Source organism: Rhinolophus hipposideros, assembly GCF_964194185.1.
Source record: "Rhinolophus hipposideros genome assembly, chromosome: 7".
NCBI classification, from domain to species: Eukaryota; Metazoa; Chordata; class Mammalia; order Chiroptera; family Rhinolophidae; genus Rhinolophus; species Rhinolophus hipposideros.
In genome coordinates, this window is record NC_138053.1 from 23907612 (window position 1) to 23929803 (window position 22192).

Below are 22192 nucleotides of genomic sequence, written 5' to 3' on the forward strand. Positions count from 1 at the left end.
ATCTAGTCAAGCACGTGTAGTCTATGACTCCCAATCTAAGTTCCTCCATGACACCTAGGTCATTTCTATCACAATTTCTGTATTCTCCTAAGTATGCTCAATTTTTTGTTTTTGTTCCTAATTTTAAGAAGTACGTTGAACATGTTCACTTGAAAATTGTTCAATGGTATACAGAAAAGGAAAGACATTGTTTGTATTTCCTATTTTAGAAATGGCAAACCAGGTAAGTACATGTGTGACATTGGAAAAAAGTTCTCGTTTCTTTATTTCTATTATCTGGCGTTGTAGGTATACATAGAAATAGTCTATGGTAGAGGTGATCACTGACATTCAAACATACCAAAACAATACACCTTTTCCAAAATGAAACTCCGAAGGCTCAGTGATAGAGGTTTCATGATTTCCCACTTCCCCAAATCTTAACATTTATATACAAATATAATGTAATTAAACCATTAGTCATGGGATTTATTTCACAACTCATGCACGGTATCTGAATATTCCCATTAGAGTAAAACTTGAGATGCTTTGGTTTTCATTTTCTTAGGTCTACTCTACTGCTTAAACAGAGCTTTAAAATGTTTTCTATTATAAATCAATCTTGATGGGAATTAGATTTATAACCATTAAGACTGGTTTACCTAAAAATTTAAACATCAATGACATAGAAAATTGTTTCTCTTCGTGAAAGGCTCCATTAAGAGAGTCGAAAGGAAAGACGTAAACCAGAGGACATTCACAATACCCTCAAATCCAGAATATATTAAAAAGTCCTACATATCAATAAAACAAGTAACCCAACTTTAAAAACATGGATAACATACAAGTGCGTACTTAATAAAAGAGGACATTCAAATAGCCAATAAAAATATGACAATGTGCTCAACATCATTAAACTTAAGGAAAATTAAAAATTAAAAACAATGATAAACCATTACATTCCCCTAAGAGTGACTAAAAATTTTTAAATGAGATATAATTAACATGACTTTATATTAGTTTCAGGTATACAACGTAATAATTCTATATTTGTATATACTGCAAAAAATAGCCGTAAGATTGTTTTCAGTTTTATTGATGTCACTGAGATACATCACCATATAAGTTTAAGATGTACGACATAATGGTTTGACTTACATATATACTGTGAAATAATTACCACAGTACGTTGAGTTAGCATCCATCTATCTCATACAGATACAATAAAAAGCAAACAAAAATTTTTTTGTCACGAAAGCTCTTAGGACCTACTCTCAACTACTTTCCTATATGCATCACACAACAGTGTTAACTACTATAGTCGTCATGTTGTACGTCACACCCCTAGTACTTATTTACCTTATAACTGTAAGTTCAAAACTGCCCCGCCTCTGGTAACCACAAATCTGATCTTTTTTAAGGAGCTTTTTTTTTCAGATTCTACAAACAGGTGACTACTGAGCAGCTGAAAATCCACATATAACTTTTGACTCCCCCAAAACTTAATTTTCCCTCGGTATCCACAGGGGATTCAATCCAGGACCTCCACAACTCCACAGACACCAAAATCTGCAGATGCTCAAGTCCCCTACATAAAATGACATGGAACAGTGCATAGGTGGCCCTCCCTATCTGCAGAATCCCAACCACAGACTAAAACCAGTACAGGTTATTTATCGAAAAGAATGTGCGTATAAGTGGACCCACACAGTTCAAACACTGTTATTCAAGGGTCAGCTAAGTAAGATAATACAGTGTTTGTCTTTCTCTGACAGATATCTTTTCAAGGTATGTCTTCATTTCCTTTGGATATACTCCCAGAAGTGGAACTGCCAGATCATAAGGTATTTTTAATTTTCTGAGGAAACTCCATACTGTTTCCACAGTGCCTGCATCAGTTTACAATCCCACCAACAGTGTACAAGGGTTTCCTTTTGTCCACATCCTCACCAGCATTTATTATCTCTTTTTGATAATGGCCATTTTAACAGGTATGAGGTGATATCTCATTGTGGTTTTGATTTGCATTTCCCTTTTCATGTATCTCTTGACCATTTGTACATCTTCTTTGGAAAAATATCTATTCAGGTCTTTTGCCAATTTTTAAATTGGATTTGTTTTTGATAAGTTCTATGATTTATTTATTTTGATATTAACCTCTTATGAGATATACAGTTTGCAAATATTTTGCCCATTCTGTACATTCTTTTTACTTTGTTTCTTTTGCTGTGCAGAAGCTTTTTAATTTGATATAGTCCCACTTATTTATTTTGTTGCTTGTGCTTTAGGTGTCAAATTCAAAAAATCATTGCCAAGACCCATGTCATGTTTTCTTCTAGGAGTTTCATGATCTCACGTGTTACATTTAAGTCTTTAATCCATTTCAACTTTAATGAGTGGTGTAAGATAGGAGTCTAGTTTCTTTCTTTTACATGTAGATATCTAATTTTCCCAGCACCATTTACTGAAGAGACTGTCTTTTCTCCACTGAGTTTTCTTGGTTCAACTGTCAAATATTAGCTGATTGTATATATGCTTACGTTTACTTCTGGGCTCCTGATTTGTTCCACTAATCTGTCTGTTTTTATTCCAGTACCATACTGTTTTGATTACTATAGCTTTATAGTACAGCTTGAAATCAGGAAGTGTGATGCCTTCCCCTCTTCTTTTTGAGAATTGCTTTGATAATTCAGGACCTTTTGAGGTTCCATATAAATTTTAGGACTGTCTTTTCTACTTCTGTATAAAATGCCATTAGAATCTTGATACTCTTGATGGGAGGACTGCACTGAATCTATAAATGGCTTTTGGTAGTTCTGACATTTTAATAATGTTAATTCTTTCAATCTATTAACACAGAATAAATTTTTTTAAATTGCTAATTCCATCTGTAGGCCAGGAGAACTAAAATTCTCATACGGAGGTGGTGGGAATGTAAACTGATACAACCACATGCACAACTATTGGCAGTATGTACACAGCTTCCCTATGGTTCAATAACTCCACTCCTAGAGAAATGAGGGCTTGTTTACCTCAAAAGACATGTATAAGAATATCTACAGCAGTTTCAATCATAATAGCCAAAAAATGGACACAATCCAATGCATAAGAGAATGAATAAAGAATTGAATATTTATACACTGAACACTACACACTACACTGGAATACTACACAATAAATAACCAACTAATAATAAAAAAGAACCAACTACTGATACATGCAACAACATAGATGAGTCTCACAGGCATCATATTAAGCCACAGACACAAAACACAAAGTTCTATTTATAGGAAGTTCAAGAACAGGCAAAATTATTCAATGGAGGTAGAAGTCAAAATAGTGGTTCCTTCCAGGAAATATGGAAAAATGCAGGTACTGACTAAGAAGGGGTAAGAAAGAATCTTCTGAGGAAGTATCTTCTATCTGGGTGGTGGTTTCACAGGTCAATAAATACACAAAAATGAGTAAACTGCTAATATTAGCATACTTTGTTTTTATAAACATAAAAGTTCAACAAAAAAATTTAAAAACTAATTTATACATGGATCTTAATTTTATTTTTACTTATTCTCTTTAGCTCCCTTCTTTGAAAATACCTTATAATTAGAAATAAGTATACATACCTAGTCATGAAGTCTGTATAACTAGAAACTATGCTGAAAGTAAATTGTATAATCTATGTTCCTTGTGAGCAAAGTCTGTTACCTTTGTGTTACAAACTATACATTGCATGAGCCTGGATAGGATGGGGGATGGGGAGGGGTGGAAAAGAACCCCTGAAAAGAACCATAAGGGACAATCAGTAAATATGAGTATGAACTGTCCATGAGACAGATAACAGCACCTTCAATGTTACATTCTTGAATTTGATAATTACACTTCTGATTATATAAGATAACATCAGTGTTTAAAATGTACATGTAGAAGTAAGTAGTAAGGGGCATTGTGTCTGTAATTCACTCTTAAATTATTCAATAATGAAAACTATACACACATATGTATCAAAAGTAATATAAAGCAAACATGGCAAAATACTAATGGGTGTTTATTCTTTGTATTAGTCTTACTATTTTTTCTCCATACTTGAAATTATGTCAATATTAATGCAATTTTTAAGGAGTCACATGTAATTAATGTTTAGTTCTTTTTAGTGCATTCATTCAAACACATACTGTATGCTTAGTAAGTGACTGGAACTTATCCTAGTCACTGACTTCAAAAATAAGACCAGAAAGCACTGCTTTTTAAAGAGTCAGTCTAAAAAGAAAAAAATAATTATAATATATGTACCAAGAGGTAGTGGGTGTTGTGGGGATACAGAATCAGGGTGCCTAACTCAGCCTGGGGTAGAAGTGAGGTGGGAGTTTTGAGTTGCCTTGGTCACCTCTGGAAGGCTGTCATGGATAGCATTCCCCTTCTGCTGGACACACATGAGCTAAAACTTACAAGATGAAGAGTCTGCCAGATAGGTAAGAAGAAAAAGTATTCCATTTAGAGAGCTGGGAATGGCTACAGCTGAAAAAGTTTTGGTCGGAAGTGGTACAATATGAAGCAAAATGAAAAGGGCTACTGGTGCTAACACAGGCAGCTTCAAATCCTCTACAACCAAACTTAGAAAAGATACAACAAAGTAACATATAACCTCTCCATTCTAAAAGTGATAAAGATAGATTTGCCTCTAAAATTAGGTATTCATTCACAAATATTTACCAGGAAAAAGTTTTAATAGCTCACTTTCGTTTGGAGACATCAAAGATAAAAATTTTAATACCACACTTAGTGTGAATCAAATCCATTCCTGTATTATAACACATAGTTAATTTTCTGGCACATGGAATATCAGTAACTTCCCAAACAGTATCAGATAAAAATCCCTAACCAGATCAGATAACCAGATCAGATAAAAAATCCCTAAGATTTAAAAATGTGCTACCCCAAAAGCATTGGCATAGACATGCTGAAATCCTTTATGTCCTTTAAGCTAATAGGAAGAGGTAGAATAAGCCAACCAACAGTTCCTCTGTACAAATTCTGTGAAGATAAAATCTTATAAGGACATAGTCAGCTTCATTACAATATTGTTTTACCACATAATAAGTAAGAATATTAAATCTTGAAACTTCAAGTGAACTGTGAAGTATCATTTGCTTGTTCTCAAGAACTGTTGGTGTTTCACCACAACTGACAACGAACATATACTGAGGTTATCCTAACGTATCTTTTCCACAACATCCAGTAAACATTTTTCATTTTTGTGCCAAATCTACTTCACTGAAGTGATCAGAAATAACCTGATTAACGAAAGTGAACCAAAAAGGTCAAAGAGAAGATTGGAAATTACTAATTAAGACGGTCCCTAGCCTTCTATTGACAACGAATCAAACCTTGTCCCTGCCACTGCTTCCTTCACCTCAGCCCAGTACGCAGCCCTTATAGGATGTGTCAAATTCTGCTACAGCGTAACAAAACACCCCTGGACAGCCATACACAGTGAAACCATAACATTAATATAACTATAATAACCCAACATAAAATGTTCTAACAACTAAATTGAAACATTAGCAACTTAAGGTTAAGTACCAATGGTAGAACAGTCTAACTTCAAAAAGTGCTTAAGGCGTCAGCCTAAGTCTAACAAATGGCAGCTAAAAATTAGGACAAAATTTCTCCGTACATATTAGTCAATAAGGTGAAAATTAAAAGGAACACTGTGATATTAACATAATCTCCCATCAAGAATGGAATACCAATCTAGTTTTCAACTAAGACGTAACACTGGTGGTTCCCCGCCTCGCTCAGGGCTGCTCCTGTTACACTGCAGCACCACCACGTGGCAAAGGACACACTGCAACAGCAGGATTACTTGGATACTTTCATCACTTAAAAACAGCAACTGCTGTGGATTGATCAGTGTCCCTCCAAAATTCTTACGTTGAAGTCCTAACCCCCAGTGTGACTGTATTTGGAGTTAGGGCCTGTGAGGGGGTGACAAAAGGCTGGTGCCCTTACAAGAGAAACTAGTGCTGTCTGCATTCATGCAGGCACCCAGGAAAGGCCACCCAAGCACAGAGAAAAGGCTGCCATCTGCCAGTCGGGATGAGTCCTCACCAGGAACCAAACGGGCAGGCGCCGTGACCTTGGACTCCCAGCCTCCAGAGCTGCGAGAAGTAAACTGCTGGTGTTTAAGCCACACCGGCAGTGGTGCTTTGTTATGGCAGCCTGAGTACACTGAGATAGCAACACTCCACCTTAATACCAAAACTTTTCTCTTTATAACAAAGGTAGTCATTTAAAAATCCGGAATAAAAGCCTTTATTGTTGCTTGCCTTTAAAAATTTGAATTCAAAAATTTACAGAAATTAAAGTTAAGCTTTTTCTGACAAAGTCCTTTATCAGCTAAAAGAAGATGTTACTTGGATCAGAAAGGTCAGCAGCTAGGATCATTTATCAAAGGGAATTTTTTCCCCTGAAATTAAGGGAATATGGTTCCTCAGAATGCCTGTGCTTTCTTCAGAGCAAGACAAAAATTCCAAAACAAAACAAAAAATTTACATTGATCCCAATCAGAAAAGTGAGTTATTAGAAAATATATATACTTAAAAATCACAAATTCCTTGTTTATATCTGTGCATGTGTGTGCTTAGAAATAGCCCTTTACATATATATATTCCTTGACTGCCTAATTGTAGTAGTCAAGAATACGGATTCCAGAGCCCAACTACCAGTGTTTACGTCCCTATTCAGCTGCTTTCTGAGACTTTGGGCACGTCACTAAACTGCTCTACGTTCTAGCTCTTCACCTGTAAAATGGAGATAAGCTCCCATAATGGTTGTATCCCTCCCCACAAGACTAGCTTCAGATCCTATCATCCACACTCCATTCTCCCACTTCCCATGCCCTCAGAATAAATTTTATTTAATTTCTTACAAATTAGGGTAATCTATAGTCATTACTGAAATTAGCAGCACACGAACAAAACAACCTTTTATCTTAGTATCTCAGAGCAGAGAACAAACAAAATAAACCGAAGTGACATGTGGGTGCTTCAGTCCACAGGTTAACTTCCCCTCTCTCACCCAAAATACCCTGTTTCTGCATCATCCTGATGCTACAACACAGCGTGTAACATCAAATGCAGGCTTGTAGTGAAGACACAGGTGGGGCACTTCAGTTTTCCAACTTTAGGTATTTGATTTAACCCAATCCCCCCAAGAAGATCCAGTTGCAGAGACAGCCGACCTTAGCCTATTTAGCCTAAATTTCCGTTATCCCAGTTCATGGAGTGTCTTTTGTGGACTTAGGACAGCTATCTCACAGCTATAGCACCAGCCTAACTCCACGCACAGGACTACAGACCAAGTCCTCTACGTAGGAAGCTATGGTTCCCATCTTGTCCTTCCCTGAGAAGTTAAGAGGACTACAACATTTGAGGACATAAAAGGGAAGAGTTTACAACTGCTCCGTTTTGTCTCCTGCCATCCTGATTAGTCAAGGTTCTTTGGAAAGCTAATAATGCTGCGGAAAACAGAAAACAGCAGGCAAAGGGGAAGACCAAATACGAGATGGGCTGACTCCACGAAAGAAGCCATCGGCGTGAGTCTGCAGGAGCTGAGAAGGGCTGTGAGGACAGGACACTGGGGACGTCACCCATTCACAGTCACCGGGAGTCGGAGCTGATTCAATGGCATGTAACTAACACACACACACACACACACACACACACACACACACACACACACCCTACAGAAAGATCAGGGACAGCTCTGAAGAGGACGTGGCACTTCCTCACCTGCTTCCTAAACGACTTGCAATTTTAAGGGGTATGCATCAACGTTTACTAACTTGTATGTAACGATTTTGTCTGTAAGCTGCTGCAAATACTTATTTAGGTAAGCTGTTCCATACTGAATTTAAATGCAGTCATTTTCAATTGCTTTTTAAATCCTATTCCAAAGTAAATAACTACTAACGGTTTATATGGTAAATAACCACTAGTGGTTTATAATAATTTTACCTATTATCCCTCACTACCCAATCTTAAATGAGCTAGTGAACACTGCTACAGGAAAACACTAAGTCCAAACTGGATGATAATAATAAATGATAAGGAATTCATAAATAAGAATATGGTGCACAATCTATCACAAGGCGCTGCTACACAATTAATGCCAAGCAAATGATAACGACAGCAGCTGCTATTCAAGTTCAGAGACAACTGAAGGAGACAGCTAACTGGTTTCATTTAAAAATAAGTAAAATTTTAAGAATGAACTTTAGAAATTATTCACTCTAAACCTCACTTTACAAAGAAGAAACTCAGGTCCTGTATACAGAGCTATTTGGTGGCAGCCCTTCAGAAAAAAAGGGAAATTTGAGTTGGGTCTAGAAAGGTATCTAGATAGGATTTCAAAAGTCAGGAAGAGACGACTTTCCAGGTGGGGAAATGATATAAGCGAAAAGTTTAAAGGCTGAAACAAGCAGTCAAATTCCGGGTACAAAGAATAAATCCTTTTGACTGTGAATAAAGATAAATTTAGGAAGGGCTAAATTTTTTGTTGGGAGTAGGGTTTCAATACTTAAAGGATTAAACTTCATCCAATAGGTAGTGGGAAGCTAGAGTGGGTTTTGAGCAACAAATGTAAATTTCTTTAAAAGTCCAAATTCTGCACTTGTCTGGAAGCCAAGACTATAAACATAAAACAAGGGTTATAACAGCCAAAATGTTTGACCAATTGCATATCCAATTTTAAAAGGAAAGGTGAAGATATAAAAAAGAAAAAAAGTTAGAGATAATGGAATAAGAAATGGACAATGAAAGAAAATGGAAACAAGAGACTAAATGATAGGGAGTTGTGAGCAAAAGAATCAACCGTTATATTATAAAAGATAAGTTATTAAGTTCACGTAGTTAAGTTCTGGAAAGAGGTCCAAACAAGTCGCTATGGCTAAAAACACAATTCAAAGCATAACCACCAAATGTTACTATGTTTCAAACTGTAATAACTTACCTCTCTAGCAGCACAATCATGAGGAGCTTCTTCTTTGTTTACTTTTCCTTTTGGAAATCCCCAGCCTGATTTTGCTAGGTACCCCTGAACCAGTAGTACCTACAAAACAACCAGAGATTAAAATTAGTAACTTATTCCCATGCTGCTTTCTAAGAGTCAAAGGTGTTTTTCTCCTTACTTCAGGTAACTGTTGTCACCAATAATTTTACACAGTACTTGGTTTAAATCTTACATCAGTTTGAATATACTACTACTAGTGTGAAAGTATTCTGCCCATTTTAAAGTATTTTTTCAACAGTAAAAGTGACACTTCTTTGCAATAAGCTATACATCAACTATAAAATATTAAGACACAATGCAGACAAAATATGCAAAATTTGACCTGTTAGCACTAAAAATGTAGTGTATTTTAATACTTCAATTCAGAACATTATAGAAATAACAAATTTTATTAGGACAAAAACAGTTGATCATTTCATTAAAAATCTTTAATTTTATTACACTCACGTTTTCAAGTGTCTCATCAAGAATAATTGCACCATATGTTGGTACTCCCATTTTATATTCCTTCCATTCATCCAAAACTTTTTCCACATCTTCACCTTGAGGCAGCAAAAATGGACAATGACTGAAGAGTATACAGAGTGTTAAGGAAGTTAGTTTCTCCTTTAATACAGCTTGAGCACTTATATACAGAAGAGACCTATGTAAAAGAACTGTGTTTTCCATGAAATTACTCAAATCTTCACCTCACTTAAGTTTATCCCTCTTGTTTATTTTTTCACATTTGTTTTCTCTTGATCAAGTCATTGCTAACTGCTGCATTTAGCCTAGACACAAATTCAGCAAGCTTTGCGTGCTCATGGTCCTGGATGCTGAGTTCACATAGATTCAGTGCCAGGCGAACACCTTCCTCCTCATTAAGTCAGTCACGTGCATCACACCAGGAGTCAATGGGTACTGAGACCAGCAGCAAGAAGCAAGTACAGCGCACATACACTGGTTAAGAGGGAGTTGTCCAAACAAGTTACAGTGGCGAACTGTGGGAAGCAGAACTGGGGATGAAGTATTACCACTCTACATGCTGTATTTCATTACTATGTACACGTATTGCTTTTATAATTAAAAACATTTTTAAGGTGAAGCTTATAGAAAAAGGTAAATCTGGGTATTAAGGAAAATCTAGCCTGTTTCAAAAGAAAATGGGCATGCCCCTCCCCAAAACTGGGCAGAATAAAATAATTGTTTTTAAAAGTAAATAAAACCTAAACCTGTGAAGTGTATGCTCAGGCTTCCAATACGCCGTGCTGTCAAATGCCTCATCACTATCCCACTGTTGTGAAAAGTGTGGGGAAAACTGTAATTTGATAGTGTTTCTCAAACCAAGGACATAAATCTTAAGGGTCCTCAAATCCTTTATGAAAACACATATTGTTTTCATTCTCACGTTAACCTAGAAACATGCAATATGGGCATATTTTTCACCATTTGGATGACCAAATATTAATGTATCAAGTATCATCACTTGATTTCAGAGACCACACTGGTACTAGTATTACTTTACCTGCTTTGGGCCACTACAAACAGAAGAAATCTAAAATGCAAATGATGCATGAAAGTCAAATGATATTCGAATGTAACACAGAAAGGTTTTATAACAGAACAAAGAAAGGTGGTGGAAAAACTGAAGTACAAACATGTCTAAACAACCTCAAAGTAGTCAGCATTATATTCACATTGCAGTTGGTGGTTTGATTTCAACAAAAACATCACAATAATTTCATTTTATGAAAATAAATTTTATATGTTCTACAGTTTTGTATTTAAAAATTCATTTTGGTTTTATAGTTGTACTAAGAACTAAAGAGGCCCTCAAAAAGACCAAAGAAGTCAACCATCTATGACAACCTTGTAATTAAAAGACAAACACTAGGTTAATCTCAATTATTCCATGCCTTCTTTTGGGGAGGGAAAAAGAAGGATCAAGTTTGGGTACAATATAACCATGTCATGAAGCCCTATGGATGCTAAGATTCTGAAAAGTATTTTCCAATAAAAGTCTGGCTTCAGATGTTCAATAAAATCCCTTAAGTGTTTTAACGTTATCACAGATATTTTTTTAATCTAAGTATAAGTTTTAAATAAATGGGTATTTTTCCATTAAGAATTTAACCAGAGAAAAACAGAAAAATACCCCAGAAACAGAGATAATGACCAACAGTTCAATGAGTAGGTACTTATCCAGTTTTTTTCTTTCTCTGCCTTCTGCCTATACGGTTCCTAATTAATTTCAAGGTGAATCAATGTTCTCCTTTTTCTACACATTAAACTACTTTAAGAAGAGTAGTAAAGGTTTAGCAAGAGAAATTACATCAACTACTTAACTCTGGAATCTATTTATACTCTTTATCCATTTTTTTCCTACCCCAAAACCACAAGAAAATAAGTGAGTGAGCTGGCTGAACCAACCATCTACAGTTCAAGATACACTTGGAATTAATGTTGAAAAGAACCTGTTAAGTATTTGGCTCAAGTCTACACAATTAGCAAGTAACAGAACCAAATCCAAAATGACATTAAATTCCCCACTGATAACTCTTCAATCCTCCTTCAAAATTAATCGTACATAAAGGTAATTCAATTCAAACATGGGAGTGGAAAATTTTTAAATACCATTTTTATTTAATCAGATAATGCTTTTAATTCAAAAATCCCTACAACATGCACTAATTGTTAATTATCCTTTCTAATTTTTACTGTTCTTAATTACTGATTTTCTTAATCTCCAAACCAAATTATTTTGAGTCTTGAATCTGGGGTACTCGGCCTTACACAGTAAGAGAAAGATAGATTACACTGATTAAACAATGTAAGAATTTTAAGCTTGTACACTTGTATTACATATATTTTCTCTTTTTTAAACAATTGAGTGTTTTTATATACTCTATTCTAATATTTTTTGCAAAAACATGAAAAATCTGTTTTAGGTATAAACAATCATTAAATAGTAATCTCCATCGAAAATTTTCCATCATCTTACATGGTATCAATTACCTCAGATAGCTCGATGCAAACTCTAGCCTTAGTTCTTACATTCCTTGTCTTTCCCATGCCCCCAGTTCCAGGACCAATTCCCACACAACATTCTAGGACTTGCCATCACTAGAATTATTCTGGCAGTTTGATTAAAGTAAAACATCTTAATCATAACTTTTAATGGCATTCTTTTAATTACTCGCACCATATCGTAATTCTACATCAATCTCTGCCCATTTTCCTTTCTCTGTATTAGCACCCTCCTGCTTTTATTTTCTAGCCCCAAACGTGGTCCATCCGTTTAATCAATCTCCTAGCAATTTCCAAAATTTCTTAGCCCCACTGTTCTCTGAACACAACTCCCCGGCAAAACTTCAATCCAGGAACAAATCCAGAATACCACAGTGGTGAGCACTTACTGAAGAAAAATCACAAGATCACGCACAATTTACGTAAGAAAAAACAGAGGCATTGAAACAAAGCCCCACCACTTGCCCGAGGATGTATGGCTCTTAATGCCAGCCCAAGGAATCTGCCTCCAGAACTCACGCTAGTACCTTTTATTCTGTGCACTCTTGCCACTTCAGTATTTCAAGGGTGCCACAAACCAACTTGTTTGTAACTGAATCCATCATTCCCCCAAGAATGATGACAAGATTTCTCCTCCTTGATTTTTCTACAAATGGAATGACTACCAATCCACTCAACTGCTCAAACCAGGAACCAGAGCACCACCCTTCATTCATCCAGCTCTCCTCAGACATCCATCTTAGCATGCCTTTTACCTCTGTAGTATCATGCAAATTTAACCTATACGATTCATAGGTTTCCGTTTCTAATTCATAAATTAGTGAAAGAGCATCTCAACTATGTTTCCGTCTCACCTTCCTCCAATTCAGTCTACAACACCCCTAGAGAAAAAAAGCACGTTTGAAAACGTTAACAAAGGGTGAATATATAATATAATAAGGGTACGAAGGCAGTTCACTGTAATATTCTTTCAACTTTAAGTTCGGTTTTCCCCAAAATAAAAAGTTTAACTGCTTTAAACATCTCCGATATTCTAGTACTCTTACGAAGTCCAAACAAACGTGGCCTACATGGCCCTTACATGCTTGAGCCCTGACTTACTGTTGGAAGTTGATCACTTCCTCCAAAGGAAACTTTTCCGTCTCACAGAGTATCCCTCTCCGTTCCTACCGAGCCCTCACTACCCTCTCCTAACTTACATACTGCTCTATCATCATTTCCTTTTCTGTCTCCCTCATCTTCATGAAGGACCGAACCAACCTTGTTCACCACAAAATGCCTGGCACAGAGTACACGGCCATTTAAAGAAGGCTACCATACCACATCAACAATAAAGATTTTTCTCCATATAACTGAATTTAAAGAAACGTAACTAAAACAGGTTTCTGATTTTTGTTAATAGCAAGGAAAGTTTAAAACTCACATGTATACACACACAGAATCTTATTCAGAACCCCAAAGTATATAAAGTTGCTATGACAGAACAGTCAATGCAAAACAGACCAAAGCCACAGAGGAGAATTTGCCAGTTTTCACCTGTTTCTATAGAAAGCAGTCTTCTGTGATTTCTCCACAGAACCTATCGTCAAGCCTGTAACAAACAATACTCAATAGTACTTCTTTCCGCTTTGATTCCTCATTTACTGCCCTACACGTAACCAGTAAAATAGCTTTATCATTTTTTCCGCTGACGGGTGTCTTCAGTCTTTTCTCTGCAGGCCCTCTACTAGGTATGGTCCAGGACCTTATTGGGCCACAGCTCCAGTATTGTAACAGTCTACAGTAAGGTTCAACCAATCCTGCCAGGTAAGCCCTGAATACAATTTTTAAATGATCTAAGTAATATTCTTTAGCCTTGCTCAAAAACTTTCTATGGTTAGCAGTTACCTAGAACAGTGTTCATTCATTTTACTGCAAGTTCCTTTGGGGGTTCCTTACTTTATGGGGCTCAAGGAAAATTATAGGGAGTTGAGGGTTGTTTTAGGTCACCTACTCCAATTCTAGTGTAGTATACAGTGAACTTGTGGGAATTCCGTTTGAACACGATTTGTGGTTTAAAACAGTGACTTACAGAATAAAAATCAAAGCACTTTGGTTCAAGATTTAAAAACCCACAAATCTCCCCTTTATCTTCTATTCATATCTTCTATTATATCCCCATAAGAAGGCTCTGCTCCATTCAAACTCCTGTATTTCCTGAGACATCCCTTATTCCTTTCCAACTCTACAATTTTGCTCAATCCCTTCTTTACCTGGAACATATTCCCCACTCCTGTGTTTAGAAAATAGTCCTATATTCCCTTAAAATTATAGATTTCCTTAAAATCTTTCCACCCTTTCCCAAATTCTAAAAATCTTTACTATCAGAACCATTAGCAAATTGTCATTTTTTTTGCCCTGTGACATAACCTGTTTTATAATCTTAAATATTCATGTGACTCTTTTATACCTAATTATGCAAGTTTCTACCTTACCTGTAAATGGGGGGGAGGGGGAGCTTCTTCAAAGGCAAGGACTTTTTTGTTATTTGCCAAAAAACCAAAAACATTCCTTTGAACACAGTAAGTATTCAATAATTATTTAAGGATTAAAGATCATCTGGTTAAATCAAACAGAAAAGGAAACTAAAAAAACAGATCAGTTGTAGACATAGGCTATTTTTGAAAGAAAAGAAAATCAAATTTAATTCTAATCATCAGTGCACATTTCAAGGGATCCTCTACGTAATAAGAATACTATTAAATTGTCTACTATTCATATTTGACAATTTTTAGAAATTAACTATGATTTACCTAATAGGTTATAAATCTGAAAGACAAGAAAAAGGAAATTTGTGCTAAAATATTTTACTAACAAGAATGATTGAAAGTCATTATAGTAATAAAAAGGATATCAGCTTTAGCAAAGTCTCTTATCCCACACTGAGGTAATCCTGGTGTGTTCTGCATATAGAAATCCAAGTAAAACCAATGGGCAAGTTCAATCTGAAAACACACTCGAATAGCATTGTCTCTTTCCTCGCTGGGAATATGCAAAATAAATCGGCTGTCAAAAACAAAAACATATAAATATTACATTTACAAACTATAATGACTTATTTTAATCTATTTAATTGCTTCATCCCTGACCCACCACCATACAAAAGGGACCAAAAACAATGCTAACCAAGGGAACAAAATTTGGGGAAAATTACCATAAGGAAGATGAGTCTAGGCGGAAAAAAACAAAAAGGTATCACATGTATCTCACTCAGAATTTTTTAAAGAGATCTTTTATCCTCTGTTCACAAAACAAATGTAAGAGCTCACTAACAACAAACTAAAGGCAAGCAAGAAAACAACCTTCACTAGGATTTCCTCCCATGTCTGGTAACATTTTCTAAGAATATATGCAAATATATTTGTAAAATCAAACAGAAAAAATGTTAGATGCTTAATCTTCACATTGAAAGTATTACCAAAAAAAGTAAAGAAATTAACACTATTGCTCATTAATAAACTAGACTTCCCAAAGAGCTTCATCCACAGAACCTGGGTTGAAACTAACTTTCAAATACAGTATACTCAAAAAATCCCGAATTGTCTTTTCCAAGTACATTGGGGGTGGAGGGAAGTGGCATATTTATTATACATATAAAATAAGTGTACATTATACAAAGTCTGACAATTAAGCTTGCGAACTCATCCTAGAAAAAGTGCTACATAACTCATTGCTGAATATCACTACAGTCACCTTCGAAGTACTCCCCTTGGGAAGCTATGCACCAACACCAGCACCTAGTGCACCCTTCAAAGCAATTTTGGAACGTTTTTTCTGGAATGGCCATCAGAGCTGTCATATTACCCTTTATGTCCCGAATGTCATCAAAATGTCTTCCTTTCAACATTTCCTTGATCTTCGGGTAAAAAAAGAAGTCACTGGGGGCCAGATCAGGTGAGTAGGGAGGGTGTTCCAATACAGTTATTTGTTTACTGGCTAAAAACTCCCTCACAGGCAGTGCCGTGCGAGCTGGTATATTATCATGATGCAAGAGCCATGAATTGTTGGCGAAAAGTTCAGGTCATCTAACTTTTTCATGCAGCCTTTTCAGCACTTCCAAATAGTAAACTTGGTTAACTGTTTGTCCAGTTGGTACAAATTCATAATGAATAATCCCTCTGATATTAAAAAAGGTTAACAACATCGTTGAAAGTTCTCAAACTTAATTGCCAGAACTCGCATGTACATGTGTATATATATATATATGACCTAAATAATAAACCCCTTTTTTGTGCAAACAAGTCAGAATTCACAAGTCTAAGTAAATGTAATTTACAGTAGTCATTAAGCAACCACCAAATGTTTCTTCACTGCACCATATTTTTGGTAATCCTTTCTTCTAGTGACTTAGAGACAGATTGAACTACATAAAAGAAATCTGTTGGTTTTTAGTATCATTTTCCAAAATTAAGAATAGTATCACGTCGTTTTATCACTTACACTATTCACTAGCTATGGAGCTTAAACGCCCTTGGTTGTTTCCAAGTTTCAAATGAAACTTCAAACAAAATACTTTTAAGTTATTATATAAAAATGTGACAATCCAATAGGGGAAGTAGTAAGTAAATGGTAGCACAAATGTATATACAGTAATCCACATTACAATACAGAAAAATTATGTGGAAAAGGATCCTACACTAAGGATCTTACTCTAAGAACAAAATGTGTTAACATGCAACCCTGATGGCGTCGTCTAAGATATAAACTCCGAAACCTTCCATTCGGCATTCGCAAGCTGGCGATGCTCACCTGCATAAGCTCTTCTGTCACCCGAAGAGGTTTACACCCAGCAATACCTAATGCTTGGAACTCCTAAACTGTCATCCACATACTATATTTACACTCCCCTTCTCTGGTCTATCTAGCAAACTCCTAATTTATCCTTTATGACTTACAGACACTACCTCTCCTATGTTGGCACACCAGACTCCTCTGAACAGGTATAGACTATACTCTCACACTCCCATCCATTACAGCAATTATCTGATTTTTACTACTATTGTCCACAGACCCTTCCAAATTAGTTCCAAGATAGTGTACTATCATATTAAACTTGCATATTATTACACCCACCGTCTAGCAAACTGTCTGACATATACTGATAGTGACAAAGTGATAGTTATAATTTATCTTTTAAAGGTTTAGAGATTCATATTCCCGTTAAGATGGAGCAAGCACACTCTGTTCCCTCCCATAAAATGCAGCTATCAAACCTGGACAAAACGCATGGAGCAGCTATTTGAGAACGGTACAAAGTAAACAGTCGCAGAAAGATTGGGAGAAAAGACTAGTATTCAAAGTGAATTTAGCATTTTCTACCTTCTAGTATCCCCTGGCTGGATCGGGGGTGGGGGTGGGGGGTGGAAGCGGGCACTAGCAGGGACAGAGAGAGCACTCCAGATCAAGAAAGGAGTCTGAAAGGGTCTCCTAATGCTCAGACACAATGGGGGCAAATTCCCCTTTTTCTCTTTTGTCCCTTTTCTCATGCCCCAACCCCAAAGCAATGGCCATCATGGTTACAGAGATGGCTGCAACAGTGGCTGTAACAGGGAACCACAGAGGCTAACGAAACTGAGGGACGGGAACCTTCCTCTGGGATTGCAAGACATGTGCGGTCCCAGGAGGGCAGGGCCATTCTCCACTGCATTCTTTTATCCCCTAGTCGCTTGGTCCAAGACATGGGCGGACTCACATGAAGTGTGTGACAGAGTGGCTTTCTGGACCTAGGACCAAAAAGGGCAGATCCAAGGAACTGAGAAGTACCAAAGAGATAGCAGAGGGAAAGCAGCTCAGGAAAATGGCCCCATGAAATGTTTATGAACTCTGGGGTTAAACCCCAAGCCGTACAAGCTTGAATTAGACAACAAACAGCACACCACAAACTTTGTGAACTGAACTATAAGACAGACACTGCCCAAGTCTCACATTGGCCCCTGGGTGGTACATACAAGACACAGAGCACTGCAAAAACTAATCTTCTTTCATCTGATTTTATTTAACTTATCCTCTAGGTCTCAAAAAAAAACCTCTCTGCTATTTCTTATTTTCTGGGTCTGAGGCATTTTCTATTTCCATTATGTGGAAGACGTGCAATTACCCAACCTTCTGATTTCTCCATCCTCCCAACAAAACCACACATATCATAGTTTTGGTTAGTTTGTCAACTTCAGCACTACTGATTCTGTTGATAGGAGCCGTCCTGTGCGTTGTAGATTGTTCAACAGCATCCCTCGTTCTACCCATCAGAGGTCAGCAGCACTCCCCAAGTTGTGACAACCAAAAAATATCTTCAGATATTGCCAAATGCTCCCTGAGGGGAGCAAAATCACGCCCAGTTGATAACCACGGGGTTAGCTCAGCCGTCTTTCTACTACTTTGACTCTGTAAGTGCAGTTCACAACTGAACCTTTCCTGAACAGTTCTCTGTTCTCCCCACAATTAATAAAGGTCTTGTCATTGCTTTTGCTTCATTTTCTCTACATTTGTCACTAATTCAACCTTCCACTAGTTCCCCAAAATTTTTTCTCAAGATGTTAATTCGGCTGCACCCGTTTCATCTTGAAGACTATCCTTGAAACTTCTGATATGAGGTGTGAGCAAACGATACAGTGAATGTTTAAATGAAAAAAAAATTATTACAGTAAAAGACACATTGCTATCAACCCTCTCAAAATACTCCCCCTCGCTTTGAACACACTTATCCCATCCTTCTTGCCACTTCCTGAAGTGGTTCTGGAAGCCCTGTTTCGTCAGTCTTTAGTTGCGCTGTCATGGCTGCCTCGATGTCCTGAATCAGTTCAAAACGTTTACCTTTCATGGTCATTTTGACTTTGGGGAAGAGACCGAGTTGCCCAGTGCCAGAAACGGTGAATAAGGTGGATGAGGACACACGGTAATGTTTTTATTTGACAGAGATTGCTGTACCAGAAGTGATGTGACACAGAGCACTGTCACGATGGAGGATGATTTATGGCACACTTTAAAACACACCTCTCAACTGTAGTTCACACCTGATTGACTGCACCAAACAAGTGGAAACTTGTCACATACCGTTATTAAGGCTCAATGCACTGCCGTATTGAAGAGCCCTGCCTTTCCGTTGGATGGCACTTGGCAGCAGCAGTCACCATATTTTGTGATCACAACGGAAAGGCTATGTGTCACACATCGCCTCTGGTACGTAAATTTAAGTGTGTTTGAAGCGAGGGGGAGTATTTTGAAGGGGATTAATGGCAATGTGTCTTTTACTGTAAATTTTTAAAAATTTAAACATTCACCATATTCTTTGATCACAAGACTGACTCTGTGAATCAATCTTGACTTTCGTCTACACCTGACACACATTTGTCCTCCTATGCTGTCCTTTCACTAGCATCCTACAGTTGGTTCTCTGTGTGTCTATCTTATGTTAAATCTCATGTTTCTTGTATCCTGTTCTCAATTTACTTCTTTGTGAAACAAAGTGCATCCTCTCATACCTTCTGGAGGAAGGATGCAGGGGAGGTAAATACTGAGACATTGTACATCTGAAAATACCTTTACTCTTTCCTCACACTTGATAATGTGGCTGGGTAAAGAATTCTAGGTTGGAAATCATTTTCCTTCAGAATTCTGAAAATAGTGCTCTCCTGCCAGCATGCCATTACAATGTTAAGGAGACTGAAGCTATTCCAATTCTTAATCCTTTCTATGACCTGTTTTTATCAGTCTGGAAACTTCTAGGTTTCTCCTTATGTTCCCAGTGTTGTGAAATTTCTGTCTATTTTTCTTCCACTGCACCAGCCATTCAATGGACCTTACCTATTTGGAAACTCTATCGTTCAGGGCTGAAGGACCTCACGGACTGCTCCTCTTACGATTCTTTACCTTTATCTGATATTTGCTACCTCTGATTTCCTCCCCACACTTTCTGGAAAAAGTTCTTAACTTTATCTTGCAAGCCACCTATCGAGGTCTGTGTTCTGCTCTATTTTTAATTTCCAAATGCTCCTTTTGTTTAAATTTTGCTTTACAGCTTACCGTCATTTCATGGTTGTAAAAAATATTCCTCTCTAAGATCAATGTAGTTGTTTTTTTATGTTTTATTCTACCTGCATAGTTGATTCTTCCCAGCTTTTTTTTCTGTTAGTTTTAAGCTTTACCTTTCATGTTAAAAGGCCTATTCCAACTGTTTAGATTCAAGTGTGACAGACCACAGAACTATTTAGGAGGGCTGTCACACTATGAGGCACCATTTAAGGTGATCAGGCTGGGCCATTAACTGAGGAAGCTCCAGTGGCAGTATCTTTTCATGTTTTTCCTTGGGCTAGTCAGACCACCTAGAGAAGAACCTTCCAATCTCCCATCTGGAGGGTAGAGGCCAGGCTACCATATTCTGGAAGCTGAACTAAGAGGACTGAGGTTTGCAGCACGTATACAGGCTGCATAAATTCAGCGCTGCCACTTTCCGTATTCTCTTCTGGAGCAGCTGACACTACTGCAGTTGTCTCTCACTCAGGTCCATCAGCTCTTATCACTTTCCCTTTTGTTTCAGAGTTCCCAAATTTTTCTGCTCATCTCTTCATCCATTATTCCTTTCCTTGGGGGTTTATGCATTTAATAGTTTAAAAACAAAACACTTTACTCTTTTAGTAAGTATTTGTGTTCAATCTACTATCTTTAACTAGAAATTCCCATTTCAACAAATTTCTGTATGGCCCTAACCACAACCTAAAATGTGGTAACAAAGTGCCCACAACAAACTCAATCCCATGCCCATCCCCATCCCAATCCAGAAAAGCCCCAGGTGAAAAAAGGTAAACTGGAGGATGGGAATGAAAAATAGGACTAAAAAGGGTGGTGGGCGGGAACAGCAAGGTCGGTTTACGTAATAGAAGAATGTCTATTCCTCTTTCACTCCTTTTTTTTTATAGAAGTCTCTACTACAAAAGAGTGGGGAGAGGGGAACAATATCTGAGGCTCTTTTCTAACTTTAGTAGATAGATTTGTATTGGCACCACAGGCAAAATTCCCACACTGGATCTCAACGGCCTTCGGTGTCAGAGTCAGCTAGCTTTGCAGCTATTCACATAAAGAAGCCTATCTATAAGCCACTCTACTGTTTCACCTTACATATAAAAAACAAAAAATCAAGAATCACCCAACATCTAAGGAAAACCTGGGGCATAATGAAGAAAAAAATTAAATAAATTTTAAAACTGGCCCTGAAGAAAAGACAGTGTTGAGATCATCTCCTAGAACTTTGGTGCTCAAAGTGTGGATGCTCGACAACCTGGGAGCATTCAGTGTGAGAAGAGAAACGGACATTTAAGTCACAGAAGGACTGAGAAAACTGACTTCCTAATGACCCCTCAAAGGAAATGACTTTAGACTGTGCATTGGCAAAGCAAGAATGAACACCAAGAAAGCATAAAACATGAGATTCAAGCGAGAACAGAGACAAGGTGGGAGACCTGGGAAATGGAAGGCTAGTACACCAGCTGTTTGGTAAGTGAACCAGTCCAGCTTGGACCAGCAGAGTGGTGTCTCCAAGAGGGCACTCTGGAGAAAGACAGAGTACTGTAGAAAAGAAGGCATGATTGAGGGTGTGACCGAGGATATAATAAAGGAGCAGATGGGGGAGGGGCAACACAGCTACAAACTTTGGACATGTTGGGGGAGAGGGGTAGATGTACAAGACAATCACAGCCTAAATGTGAAATAAAATGCCAAAATTAGAAAAAGATAATCCAAGAAAAAAAAAAGATTTCAAGAATAGCTAGAAGGAATCAGAATAATCTTTCTCCAAAAGAAAAAACTAAAAGGCAGCATTATTTTGACCAATTTGTAGAATGGAAAAAAGAAAAATTCATTATGAATATTCTCTCTGAAGATCCTTACCAAGGTATCCTAAGAAGGGCCTGAAGAAAAAGAAACAAAATCCTAGCCACCTGCCTCTTCTGTGAAAAATATATACCTAGTTATATTGTATAACAAATGCTATTATTGTTCAGCTTTTGCAATCAACAGACTTCAGAAGGTTACAAAATGAAACGTACGTATTACCTTAATTTTTATTTTGGTTAAATCTGGATAGAAACTGAGGGAATGCATAAGAAAT

The 22192-nt window shown here is 37.1% G+C and overlaps 1 protein-coding gene across 2 annotated transcripts in view; it reads right to left on the bottom strand.

The window, feature by feature from the left end:
• DCP2 (decapping mRNA 2) overlaps positions 1-22192 on the bottom strand; it is a 45046-nt gene that overhangs the window by 18208 nt on the left and 4646 nt on the right. For both annotated transcript variants that reach the window (XM_081053751.1, XM_081053750.1), the window contains exons 2-4: positions 14948-15099; positions 9496-9623; positions 8989-9087 (exon numbers count right to left, since the gene is read on the bottom strand). In XM_081053751.1, the coding sequence (XP_080909877.1) occupies positions 8989-9087; positions 9496-9623; positions 14948-15099 (379 nt within the window). The remainder of the gene's footprint in view (positions 1-8988; positions 9088-9495; positions 9624-14947; positions 15100-22192) is intronic.